Genomic DNA, 13,788 nt, shown 5'->3' on the forward strand with positions numbered 1-13,788 from the left:
TATACGTGATATATCTTAAGGCTCCATTATTAGTGTTGTATTTTTTTTTTCTTTTCTTTTTTGGGATAAATATTATAGAAGTTGTATTTTTCACTGTCCACCACTGTCCATGTTGAATTTTGGAGGGTTGAGATCTTACAGAAATTTCAAACATGGACTTTTTAGGCAAGGGACTATGACTATGAGGGTGGGATTGGGGAAGGGCTTATATGGGGCTGATATAACCATTTTTTTTTTTTGAGATAAATAACTAAACTAGTACTTGATAGTTGATACTGCATTTAACGCTACGTTGTTTGAACATTACTATTTTCTAAAAAATGAATCATTTTTCAACAAGTATCTTTCATAAAATTATTTTATTTTCCTATATTCGATAACAACCTTAAAATGAATTAAAAAACTATCATTTAACTTCTATTATTTAGTTTCGTATGAAATATAGTTATTTTCCTTATTTATCTTTATGTGAGATAGAGTTGTTTTTTAAAAAAATTTAGGAAAAAAAAAAACAACTTTATCTCATGTCAAGCTAAATAAAAGAAGTTAAGAGATAATTTTTCTTTAATTTATTTTTTTTATACTACCAAACAAAAAATAAATAAATAAATAAAGTGAAAAACTATCTTTACATAAGGTTTTTCATTGAAACAAATAGAAAGAGATTTTTATTTTTATTTTTATTTTTTATGGGATGCTCATTAAAAAAAGAAAAAAAAGATGCTTGAATTGGATGGGTAGGTTATAGTCATCGAGCTATAAATGAATGCAAGGGTTTATGAATAGTTTGGACTTTATTTGAGAAAAAAGTTTGTTTCTATTCGTAAATTTAACAAATGAGATAAAGCTTGAATATTTTGGACTTTATTCATAAAAAGATTTTGCTTATGTTCTTAAAATTAATAAACGAGATAAGATTTTGCTTATGTTCTTAAAATTAATAAACGAGATAAGCTTGAATAGTTTGAAATTTATTTTAAAAAAAATTGTTTCTATTTGTAAATTTAACAAAGGAGATAAGCTCAAGCTCAAATTTAAGCTTGATTATTACATTATGTATGAAAAAAGAAGAAGTTAATTGAGTAGTTTGTAAACAAATTCAAACTTGTTAGATAAAAAAATAAATTAAGATTAAACAAGTAATTTAGTTTGTTAATTAGCTTGAAATCAGCTCGTTTTCAAAATATAATTAAAAAAACAATGAAAAGAAAAATGCTTTTACATTTAATACTTGGCTTGATTTTTAGATTGTTTACAACCCTAGTAAGTTAGGTCTATATTTGTTTGTCAAAACAATGAAAAGAAAAATGCTTTTTTACTTACACGGATATAGACATGATTGCAAACATTGTCAAAGCACTGACAACTAATACCAATACTAAAATTTAATTGGAAATAAGTAATGGTACTATCTACTAAGTATTGAGAAAATTGATAAATTAACTATAACGCATAAAACTAGTTACTTACATATATTAAGGCTAAGACCAGATTACATAGTACCCCAACCAAACTAAAGTAGACAACAAGAATATCAGTCTGAGGTGTCCCTTGCTAGAAATGTGAGTATCTATATGGAGAGTTATTTCTACTATATGAAGTATCATTCTTGATTTTTTTTTAGACACTTGCCCACTATGTTATCACTAGACACTAACTCTTCTTTTATAAATATTAGAGACGTAGTAACATGCGCTCCACTTTTCATATTTTTAATGAAAAATTGCCACCTCATCCATCACTTGTTAATCATGCTTCATCATTTTATCTCTGTTAGCCTTTCGTGATCTATTACACATCGCATTCTTCTCATGCTAGTTGTATTTTTTTTTTAACTATAAAATAAATAGGTGCAGGATTAGACTCTTGATTAAACTTACTTTGATTGATCTCAAATGACAAGTGCAAAGGGAATTTGGGTGCCTTCAAGTTACCCTCATGTAAATTGTGAAGGGGGGGGGGGGGGTGTTGGTTATGACTATGGATGTTATGTCATGAACAATGAATTAGTAGTCTAATATTAGATGGTTTATGATCATCTTTCCCACAAAACATGTTAATAATAGCATTAAAGTACTCCATACTATTGCTTGTAAATTGTAATAGCACGAAAGAGGAAGTCAATTATGCAATTGATTAAATCATCTCTGTCACTGATGGCAAATCATAGAGACCTTCGGCTAAAAAGCTCTAAAGTGGCATACTGTACTATAATTATTGGTAAAAGTCTCTTGTACTCCCCTAAATAAGAGATTTGGGATCACAACTTGTCTACACCAAAATCAATAATGTCTACCTTGAGATAAAAAATTAAAAAAACACAATCATCATGAAATGATATCATAAGTTCAAATCCTATCAAATCTAACAACCACCAAATTTTTTGGGGTTGAATATAATTGAGTCGGGTACATGTAGTCTTTTTCGCCATTTTATTCTATCCTATCTAAAAATAATAATTATTCAACCAAAAAAAGCTCTGAAATTACTTGCTCTAAAACAAACATCAAACACTTTTGAGTACTTGACCTTGCCTGCGTCATAAGTCGCATGACACCCACAAAAGAATTTTATTTTAGCATTTCTCAAATGGAACATCAAACATGCATGGCTTGTGTTTCACAGGTGCTTGTAAGTGACAATAACACAGTATTGCATACGAATACAAAGGATCTTAGAATTGAAGAAGATCTAGCAGAAAGCAAATGCAGGGTAGCATGGTAGGGAGATGTAGATATTTTTGCATGTTGCATCCTGACCTCTTCACCAGAAGAAAGAACTAGAGCACAAGGAACTTGCTGACTCTCCCAAATATTGCAAGGAAACTCAGTTAAATTTTGGAACCCTTTTAATGCTTCATCATATATTGTTCTGGAGATAATGTAATATGTATGTACATTCTACCATCATTTTTAACAAATTGAGTAACAGGGTTCCTGGTTCCTTAAAACCATTATTTTCAGCAATTTTCTTGCAGCTTGAAACACATGTCAGTGCTGTGCATTCTATCCGTACCAATAAGTGATAACCTGTCATCATAGACATCCACATGGCCAAATGCATCCCTGCCTGAAGGGCATTCTAGGGCAGCTTCAAGGGCTCTGTGGTGTATTCCATGGGAGTCAATTGAGTACCCACCTTTGTGATCATGTCCAGCTAGGCAAAGCTTTACACAATTGTATCTGTGTATCACATCCATTACTTGATCATAATTCCAAAGAAGTGCTTCTGGGGATGATGTACCGGGATCTAGAGGTATATGGCAACAGATCACTACTTTCTGTTTTAAGTTTGATGCTTCCTGAAGTACACCATCTAACCATTCTAATTGTTCTTTCCCAACTGCTCCATTGAACATAAGAAACCTCCTCTCGAGGCCCACTAGTCCTGATGGGCTGTTCTTCTCCGAATTTGGATTCTTTTCATGAAGAAAATTTAATGCTTCCAATGTTTTTGGATGATCTTGAGGCCAGCCAATGGCACTGACATCATAGCCATCCAGGACAACAAATCTGTACTCTGGAGTTGGTGAAAAATCAAAATAGGCATGATCATCAACACCTGGAATCTTCAATAATGGAAGTAACTGTTTGCGAGGAAGATTATAGAGGCAGTGATTGCCAATCAAGTGATAGACAGGGCCATTGAATTTATCAAATTCATTAACAACTTTCTTCACAGCATTTAGGGATTGGTCTTTGGGACAAAACCCATCAACAATGTCCCCCAAATTGATCACAAATTTCAGCTTCTTGTGATGGTTCCAATTTTGGACTGCCCTTTGTAACACAAGAATGCTATGTCGATAATAACGAGGAACCCCAATAAATGAGCGACCATCAGGAATATCAGCATACTGAACGTCAGAGATAATCCCAAAAGAAAAAAGTGGTTGCTTCTCTTGTGCACTTGCTGATTCATTTGTAGAACCCATAGTGCAGCTAGCACTTAGCACCTATCAAACAAAGTGAATGAATTTCTGTTAGCCAAATTCATTTTGTGTATTAGTAAAGGATCAAAAAGAACCTTCAGGGGGGCTTGGGGTTCCTATTGTACACTTCCTCCTTACCAATCCCACCAAATAGACACAACAAAGAATTTACTGCTATACTAATAGCTCTGATGCAAAAATGAGTTCCTAGTTGAAGGGGTTTTTATAATGGAGTTAGCGCTTGAGCATTCTTGGCTGCTTCAAATAGAACACTTGTCTGTAATTTGAGAGGGGGAGGTGGGGTTGATACTTGATAGAATCTCCAATTTATCCAAGTTTAGCTAGTGCTTTGTTAGAATGGAGCTATTTAGAAGCTTATGTCATTGCTTATAAATCACTGAAGAAGTTAACCTTTCTTTGTATCATCTACTAGGTTACTAAGGACAAAAATCCGGATAAAGAGAAAGAACTTCACCAAGTATAAAGCTAGGCAATTCACCTAAACTACCTCATTCTCTACTCCAAATGAGATTCTAACACTAACGGTTTACACATTGCAGTAGAGATAAATGGGAAATTGGACAACTTGATAATTAGAACACATAGAAACCCAATTCAAATCTATAACAAAACTAATAGACATATGAAAAAGAAAAGAAAAAAAAGGACTAATAAAAGAGAGGATCTAATTAACAGATGTCCTTATAGTCTATTTTAGGAAAGTTTTTGTACAACAAGTTGCTAAAAGTTTATAAAAATCAAGCCAACAATGTAAATCAAGCTAAATCATGCAAATTAAATTTTACTAAATTGTCATGAAAACATTGGTCTCACAAATCTCCTATATATTTCCACACAAAATCAGAGTCAGAATTTAATTTTCTCTGCAACCCAGATCACACAAACTCCTCGGAATTAATACATTCTTGTGTGTCTGTGTTAACAAACATAGGATCTAATCCAACATAGCAGACATACATTCCCAACCACATAATCCAACCAAAGAATCACTAAACAGAGAGAGATTAAACTATCATTATATGCAAAAATGCAGATGGGCATTCGCATATTGAATTCTAAGTAACAAAGCTAAAACTTTTAGCGAAAAAAAAAAAAAAAAACTTGGAAAACTAAATTTTCATGGTGCTTATTGATTGGAAAACCAAAACCCAGAAGAGAAAAAAACGTAGCAAAAGAACAATCTGACCAGAAAGATCTAAAGTAGTAAGAAAAGCAAGGCACAGAGAAAAAGAGAGAGACAGAGAGAGAGAGAGAGAGAGAGAGACGTACAGTTTGTTTACGATCTAAAAAGGTAGCGTTTGTTGTTGTACATATATGAGAGAAACGAGAGTTGAGAGTTGGTTTTAAGGATTTATTGTACGTGTCAGAATTGAGAGTCGTCGACGAAGACGACGCCGATGATGACGGCGTTCTGGTGGGAGAGGTAATTATTAAGTTCCAACAGGAACACGATTCGGTCGGCATCGATTTTTGATTCATTGATTTGATTTTTAAGGTAGCCGCGTGCGTTTGCGTACGGGGTAGTTGGTTGCGGTTTCGTATAATGTCTCAAATGCTCTTTGTCACTACTCGGAATCACTGGATTGCCATTCTCAACTTTTTCATTTTCTTTTTTATTTTTAGTTTAGAATTTGGTTGTTTCGTTTCGTCAGTCCAATTGGTTAAATTTCTTATTAATTTTCTCAAAAAAAAAAAAAAAAAAAAATCTTGTTAATTGGTGTCTTGGAGAAATTATAAGGTTATTACGGTGGACAAGTGACATGATTCACTATTTCACTAAAATACTCTCACCTATTTAAAATACAAGAACTGATTATTGATTCAGCAATTTTAAACAATTGGAAGTTTTTTAGTAGAATGGTGGACAAATGACGTGATCCACTAGAGAATTATATAATTCCTCGGTGTTTTGATCTGTTAATAAAAGACAATCTTTGAAATGATCTAATTGAAACAAATGCCATAAGTTGAAATTATGACTCTAAAAAATAGAATCAATATAGTTGAATCTAGTTGTTAGCTACTAATTTTGTTAAGCATTTGATTTGATTTTTTTTTTTTAATATTAGGATAAACTTTTAAAAAGGATTTATTGTGAGTGACATTATTTAGTATTTGTAGAGTACTTATTTAATTATTTTTATAATTATAGAAAACTTAAATTTCAATGTCATTTTTCTGGATAAGGCTGCTCAATGTTAAAATATTTTTTATTAAAGCATACCCTGATTTGAACTATCTAAACATATTTTAAATAAGTATTTTTTATATATATATAAAGCATCCCAATGCTAAATTAGATTTGATCTCTCTAAATATAATTTAATTATACTAAGTATTTTTTTTTTCTAAACTCTACTCTTCTTTTCAAAAAAAAAAAAAAACTCTCTACTCCAATTAAAATTTGTATTTATTATTTAAATAATTATATAATTATATATATATATATATATATATATTTAATCTCACCGACAAGAGATGGTAGCATGAGACGTGGCGCAATTTGGGTGCTTTGTTGGTTGTTGGCTACTTGTTTTGTTATGTTTTGTTTGATAGCCAAAACCAATCAATCAGCATGAAGGAGCAGAAAGGGCAGAGCTGTTCCATCAATCATGTTGGTAGGCAAAGTGCAAATTGCATTGGGGTGTTTGATTTTGACTGATGACCGAAATTAAAGTTTTCTAAAAAAAAAAATTCACAAATATATTGTTAAATTAAGTTATAATAAAATTTCTACATTTATTTAGATTAAATTATAATAAAATTTTTATTTTATATTAAAAAATATTAAAAATTAAGTTAGAATTAAAAATTAAAATTATTTTACTATTTAATTTATTTTTACTATTATTTATGAGTCTCAACACATTTTAACATTATTTATGATCTTTATTATATTATTTCAATTTATTTTTATTTTTATTTATAATATTTTTAATAATAATTTTTTAATTTCAACAAAATACACCATATTTTAAGACGCTTAAAAGTGGTTTTTTTAACTCTTAACAATCTCTTATATAACGTGTCTTGTTAAAGCATCTCTTCTGTCGGTCTCATGAGACGTGAGACCACACGTAATTGAGACAGGAGATCACCTGAATCAATCAACTCAACGCAATCAATTTCACTGTATCAGTGTCCAACGAGCTTTCTTCTTCTAGTCCACTCCTTTGGGATGGAACAAAGGGACACATGTTTCCCTCGTAGAAAGTGAAAAGCTAATGACACAAGTGTTAAAGCTGTCACGCACGTTTACGTTTATTGGTTTTTGAGGTAAATGGGAAAATCACAATTGAGATGCTGAATCTCAGAGTTTTTTCAGAACATGGAAGGCTTGAAATTGTTTGGCATTGCCCAGAAAATAAGCAGATAAATGATGTCAGGCATACCAACAGCTATACAGTTTGAATAAAAAAATTATTAAAATTGTAATTTCATTCTTTCTATAAATCTAATACACTAATCTATGCTGTGAACAATAAAAATTGAGAGCTTTCTAATAGCAAAAATTACATAAAAATTATGGCAGTGAGAATTTTGCTATTCAAAACTGATTGGCATTCACGGCTCATCTGTAAAAAGCAGCAGCATTTATTATTGAGCCTCAATTTGATGACATCGACTCCCCACTGCTTTTTGGATGGTAAATCTGATGGACAAGCTTCTCTGGCAATTGTTTTGTAGACTACAAGAGAGATAGCAAAGAAAATGAATCTAACAATCCAAAATGCTGTGGAACATTAATGATACACATCAAAGAATTCACCAATATGTACCTGAAAGTGTCTCATGTGCAAAATTGGCTCACACCCAACATCTGCAACTGATTTTCCATTAGGGGTTTGCAATTTAAATCTCTCGGCCTCATATGCCGCAATAATATTTTTCTCATCAGGCATTTGGTGGCAAACTTTGAGGAGTGAACTAAGGGTATTCATCTGGAAAATGAGAGTAAATACAAAGATGAGAAGCCCAACATCAAGCATCAATTTGAAAACAGGAGAAAAAAAAAATAGAGCTCAGCCTAGACATAATAGATTTTGAGGTTGAAACTATTTTCCTGTCTTTTATGGCATTGAAAAGAACTAAATGGTAGACTTCCAAAAATCATATAATCTGCATAGGGGGATTCAGACAACATCTTAACCTTATTACCCACAAGGTAAATATATAAATATATATATATATATATATATATTTTTTTCCCCCTCAAACAAAAAGGTCAAAACAAATTTGGTACTAGCTCATTTCTGAATCCAATTTCTGGAAGCTTTCAAGGAATCTCTCAAGCTCTTCGAAATGGTTTTTTGTGTGTGTGTGTGTGTGTGTGTTTTTAGGCACAAACCAATCGTTCTTGGAGTCTTTTTGAGATAATGTAAATTGGTGGAACTATGTGCATGATTGGGCTGGAGCATAGATTGAGGCATGTATGTGTCTAAATACACGACTGCAATCAACACACATGCTTGCATGCACATTGAGACATGCAGCAGATAGTCTACTCCAATAATAGAAACAGTGAAATCTATGTAGGTAAACACTACAAAGAGTAAAGAACAAGCTCACCTTCATATATGGACAGGATGCACAGCCTCCATGGATAGAACATCCCTCTCCACTAGCTACTCCAGGTATAACAGGTAGGATAATGTCACCCATTGTAACAGATGAATTTGGTGATGTTATTGTCATCGAGTCTGATGAAACTGGGAACACTATTTCAACTTTAATTTTTGCTCCTCCAGAAGATGACTTTCCAGAAGCTAACAACCTGCGAACTGCTGAAACAATTGCAGTCACCATTCCCGATTCTGTTCCCAACACAAATTGGAGATGGTCATTGACATTTCTATCTAACGCCTCTTGAACCCTCTGATTTATAAAATCTAATATGTTTTGGGTGGAACCAACGACTCCCATTCCTCTTCTCTTTGCTTCCATTGCCGATGAAAACATTTCTCCAGGGACCTCAAGATGAGCAGTAAGGAATGCATCACAATACATTTCATTTATCTTCTCTACAACCTCATGTCCAAAAAGGTGATGTACAATGCATGTTCCATCCTGATGCAAGGACATTATATAATCAGCAAATAAAACAAAAAAGCAATCCTATGGCCTATATCTGCAAATACAGGATAAAATAAGGAATAAGGGATAAAATGGTGTTCACTAGCTATGTTTTCAAGTATAATTAGGTGAACCAGGTGAAAAATGCTTAACTACATAAGCGTCCATTAAAAGGCAGGGTGAAGGATCAAACACATGAACTCCAGGAAACTTATCAAAACAAACAACTACTCCATAAGTAGCCATGGGACAAAGCACTCCTGTATACACTCTTCTATCCTTTCCACCAATAAATCTCTGCCTAACCCGTTATTTTAATAAACTCCTCCACATGCATGATCCATCATTAAACAATCCATACTCAAGTTTGAAGAGTGCAAAAATGGGGAGGAGGTAATTCCTGCAGTTGAGAAGAAAGGCAAAATCCAGGCCCTTAAATGCAGTAAACTCAATTCCAACTCCCATCGCCCACCCTTCCCCCCCCCCCCCCCCCCCCCCAAACACCAAAAAAAAACTAAAAAAAAAAAAACCTACCTGATAAAAGTGCAGGTGAGGTAGCAATGACCTAATAGAGTCTCTATTGTGAGCTGGATGTATCCCGGCTATTTCTTCATCAGTCATCTTAGTCATCTGCCGGAACAACTCTTTAATATTTGCACCCATATAGGAATCGGGCCCATACCATATGTTTAAATTTGGCACTTGAGAAAAAGCCTGCAGAAAAATGTGACTTGCAGGTTTATTCACTTGACGCATTAATATAAGCATTAGAAATTCAGGTAGTGGATGAAAAGAAACTCACCTGCAGAATGGTTTGCACAACATTTGAAGAAGTACATGTGATCGTTGGCACAAGCTCATGAGTATATGCTTTTGTCTCTAGTGAAGTATTGATGTAAATGACATGCAACGAAGGAGGAGACTTAGAAGCTGCCTCAAGATAATTCATATAAGAAGGGGTAGCTGCAGCATCCGCCAAGGAACAGCCAATACGTTCACTCGACATCCTGTACACACCAACCTGCACATAAATTCCACAAAAGCAGTAACAATCATGAATTTTTCACTACTTTGTGGAACAAACACCAGGACACGCTACATTTAATTAAAGCACCAAAGTTGAGAGGTAGCAGCCTAAAATGAAGAACCTGCATTCTAGCAGTAGAACATTCACCATCAAACAGATATATTAAAGCCACTGATTTATAGCGCATGAGGTCTAGAACAAGAAATTATACACAGAAAATTGGCAAAATTGCTAATAAATTATGCACAATTAAGTCAAACATTAATATAGCAGCACAGCCAATAACTTCATTTTTTTCCTTCAAATCCTAGGCTTGCCTGTATGCAAGCACACCCTAAAACCCCTAAAGAGTCTGATCCCAGATTCTAGTATAAGAGTATCAGGCTGATCAATCAATGGAACCAGAGGCCTTTCACTTGAAGGTGGTTACACCTACATTCAGTCTATAAAACACAAACTGCAAAATAAGAATAAATGAGGGAAAGAACATACATCTCCAAAGCCAGCCTGATCAAGGATTGCACGCACATTTTCTGACATAAAATCTACACCCAAAACTGTAATGTATTTGCATCCAGCTTTTGCCATCTTCACAGCCGAATCAGCCATTACCAGTGAATCAGAAATGTGAATGTGTGGCCACTGTTTCTGAGCAGCAGTCAAGATGCCTTGGACCTGAGGATCCATATAAAAATGGGCAACAACACCAATCTTCTTCTCGTTTAGCACACTGACAAGTTCTTCAACCTTTGACTCATCAGGGAACAAATATCTCGCCTGCAATTAAGCTACAATGGAAGTTAGAAATTTAATCCTCCCAGAACATTGATTACAATATAGAACACAAAGCAATTAAACAAATATCTATTAGAGATTAGGATTCTAATCTTTCCTCTTAAGGAAAGAACAGCATTAGAAAATCTCAAATGAAGATATTTATTTATACGCTAAAGGTACTAGAGTTTAGAATGCCAGCAATTTGATCACTTTCTCATGACCTAATTGAAATGAAGACAAAGAAAAAAGAATCCCTATTGCATTGTTGTCTTACTAATAATGTAATATAAGAGAAACCTGAAAACGAATAAAACCAAACACAAATCATAACTATTAGAGGTATTGGAATGCCGGCAATTTGATCACTTTCTCATGAACTAATTGAAATAAAGTAAAAGGATAAAGTCTCAATCACACTGTTTTTCTTATGAATAATATAAAATTGGTGATGTACAATCCAGAATTTAAAAAAAAAAAAAATGTTATATTTGTTTTATATTTCTATAATCATTAAGAGACCAACCCTTGTGAATACCAAGTTCTAATTTGAAAAACCAAGAGCAATTTGATCGCTTTCTCGTGAACTAATAAAAAGAAGACAAAGGTAAAAGTCTTGATCACACTGTTTTCTTATGAATAATATAATATAAATTAACTTACAAATTACAATCCAGCATATAAAAAAAATGTTATATGGGTTTTAAGATTCCTAAAATCATTATGAGAGTGACCCTGATTAATCAACTGAGCATCTAAGAACTAAGTTTGGTTGTTATTGTTGTTGTATGAATACCATGTTCTAATTTGAAAACCAAGAGCAATTTGATCGCTTTCTCGCAAATTAATTGAAAAGAAAACAAAGGAAGGAGTCTCGATCACATTATTTACTTATAGAAATTAACTTACAATCCAGCACTAAAAAAAAATGTTATATGGGTTTTGGGATTCCTAAAATCATTATGAGAGCGACCCTGATTAGTCAGCTGAGCATCTTGGAACTAAGACAAGGTTGTTATTATTGTTGTATGCATAACAAGTTCTAAAATGCCAAGTGCCTTATAGCTCAACTTGCAGCTCAAGGTATTTCAAACAAAGACGTCTAAGGGTCCAAATCCCGCCTCCCAAATTGTTACTATCAAAAACCAAATTGCCCACTTAATTTCCATCACAACTCATTTCATTTCAAAGCTATAAACACACAATTCAGACTAATATCATCAAAGAAAAAAAAAAAAAAAACCAAAACCCAAAAACGAATAAAACCGGACACGAATTATAACTTACCTGAGCCTCAGCATAACTCCCCTTAGCTTCTACTCCGTCAGCAGTCACCACAAGAGACGGAAACGGCTCGAAAAGCGGCGTCTTCCCTTCACGCTCCGCCACCAACGCCTTGGTCTTCTTCTGCATAGTGATCAACACATTGTGCCAAGTGTTCACCCTCGACCTCTCTTTCCCAGCGACTCCCACATTCATTTCCACCAGTTCCTCTGTGGTGATCTTCATCACCTCCTCCGGCGCCGCACCGTCAAGAACCCAAACGAGGCAAGAGCAGAAGCCTCGGCTGATTTCGGAATCGCTGTCAGCAAAAAACCTCATCTTTCCGTCGCTGCCCAGTTCGGCCTGGAGCCAAACCTGGGCTGTGCAGCCCATGACTCGGTTCGAGTCCACCTTGGCAGATGGGTCCAGCTCCGGCAACAGAGTCGCGTAGTGAAGCAAGCGCTTGACACGGTCGATTGGTTCTGGGAGAGACTGGAACTCGGAGATGAGGCGGTGGAGCTTGGAGGACACGTGGGTTTCCGTCAGTGACTGCGACGGAGGGAACGTCACCGCCGAACACGTGAATGGCTTTTTTACAGGACCTATTGGCGGAGATTGAATACACTTGAAAGCACGGGGCTTTTGAGAGAAAGAGAGGGATTTGGGTTTTGGGTTTTGGGTAAAAGAGGTGGAGAAGAACGAAGAAGAAGAAGATGGAAGAGGAGGAGATTTTAAGGACATGGTTGCAGAGGACTCCATTGTTGCTCGCTATGTGTTTGTGTTAATGTCAGATAGAGATAGAGAAAAGTTTGGAGTTTCGGGAAGGAATGGGCTTGAGAAATGAAAGCAGAGCCGTAGGTATATAAATGAATGAAGAGACAAGAGAAAAGGCGGGCTGAGAAAGAGAAAGGAAACTACCCATTACATTATTCACGGTCAAGAGAAAATGTGAGGTTCTTTGTGTTTTTTTTTTCCACAAAAAGAGCACCACACTTTGCAAATCCAATGGGTACCATCTTTACATCTTTTGTATTTTGTATTTTGTATTTATTTATCCGTTTTAATTTAGTTTTTGATAGGGACCCTTTGAAATTGAGTTGGCATTTTATGCGCTGCATGAGACCTGTATCTTACAGGTAAGTGGGCTCTACACGAGTGCATGAGACCAGCCTCTTACAAGCAAGTGGGCTCCACACTTATAGGACCCACCTGCCTATAAAAGGCAAGTCTCATGCATTTAATGCATGAAAGATTTTTTCTTTGAAATGATATATATTTTTTTTTTCTTGGGGAAAAAATTACATAAAAATGACTAGCGATTGAATTTCCTAATAATTTAATCTCTTAACATATAGAATTTAGGATTACAATTTAATCCAAATTTTAGGAGATGCGATCATGGGAATGTAGCAAGTGAAAAGTTTGGGGGTTAAATTGTGATGAAGCCAAATTGTAAGGGAATAAATAATCTGTCCATGAAATACAATATTTGTTAATTTTAAATGAAATCTACATTTACATTTTAATATAAAAAAAACTTTGGAGATCAAATGTAACAATTGACAGTGTATGGACTAAATTATGATAAGGCAAAATGAAAATGAAAAATTATAATTTCTCCTTTTTTTTTTAAGTAATAGACGTACAATTTTGCAATTTTTTTTCTCTTTATTTGTAATGAGTAATGAGAATTGAACTT

General features: G+C 34.2%; 2 protein-coding genes across 2 annotated transcripts; both read right to left on the bottom strand.

Moving 5' to 3' along the window:
• Positions 1-2,430: 2,430 nt before the first annotated feature.
• LOC142631897 (manganese-dependent ADP-ribose/CDP-alcohol diphosphatase) lies at positions 2,431-5,416 on the bottom strand. Its single transcript, XM_075806245.1, is given in 4 exon segments — positions 2,431-3,955; positions 5,222-5,348; positions 5,350-5,389; positions 5,392-5,416. Coding segments are annotated over 4 exon segments (1,188 nt in total). The 3' UTR covers positions 2,431-2,959.
• Positions 5,417-7,332: 1,916 nt separating this feature from the next.
• LOC142631618 (quinolinate synthase, chloroplastic) lies at positions 7,333-12,954 on the bottom strand. The gene is made up of 7 exons (XM_075805826.1): positions 12,114-12,954; positions 10,545-10,829; positions 9,828-10,046; positions 9,560-9,739; positions 8,522-9,019; positions 7,732-7,893; positions 7,333-7,640 (listed from the first exon to the last, which is right to left on the bottom strand). Exons 1-7 carry the CDS (start codon positions 12,846-12,848, stop codon positions 7,560-7,562), a joined length of 2,160 nt encoding a protein of 719 aa, XP_075661941.1. The 5' UTR covers positions 12,849-12,954; the 3' UTR covers positions 7,333-7,559.
• Between the last annotated feature and the right edge of the window lie 834 nt (positions 12,955-13,788).

The sequence above is a fragment of the Castanea sativa genome, chromosome 4 (genome assembly GCF_040712315.1).
Source record: "Castanea sativa cultivar Marrone di Chiusa Pesio chromosome 4, ASM4071231v1".
NCBI lineage: Eukaryota > Viridiplantae > Streptophyta > Magnoliopsida > Fagales > Fagaceae > Castanea > Castanea sativa.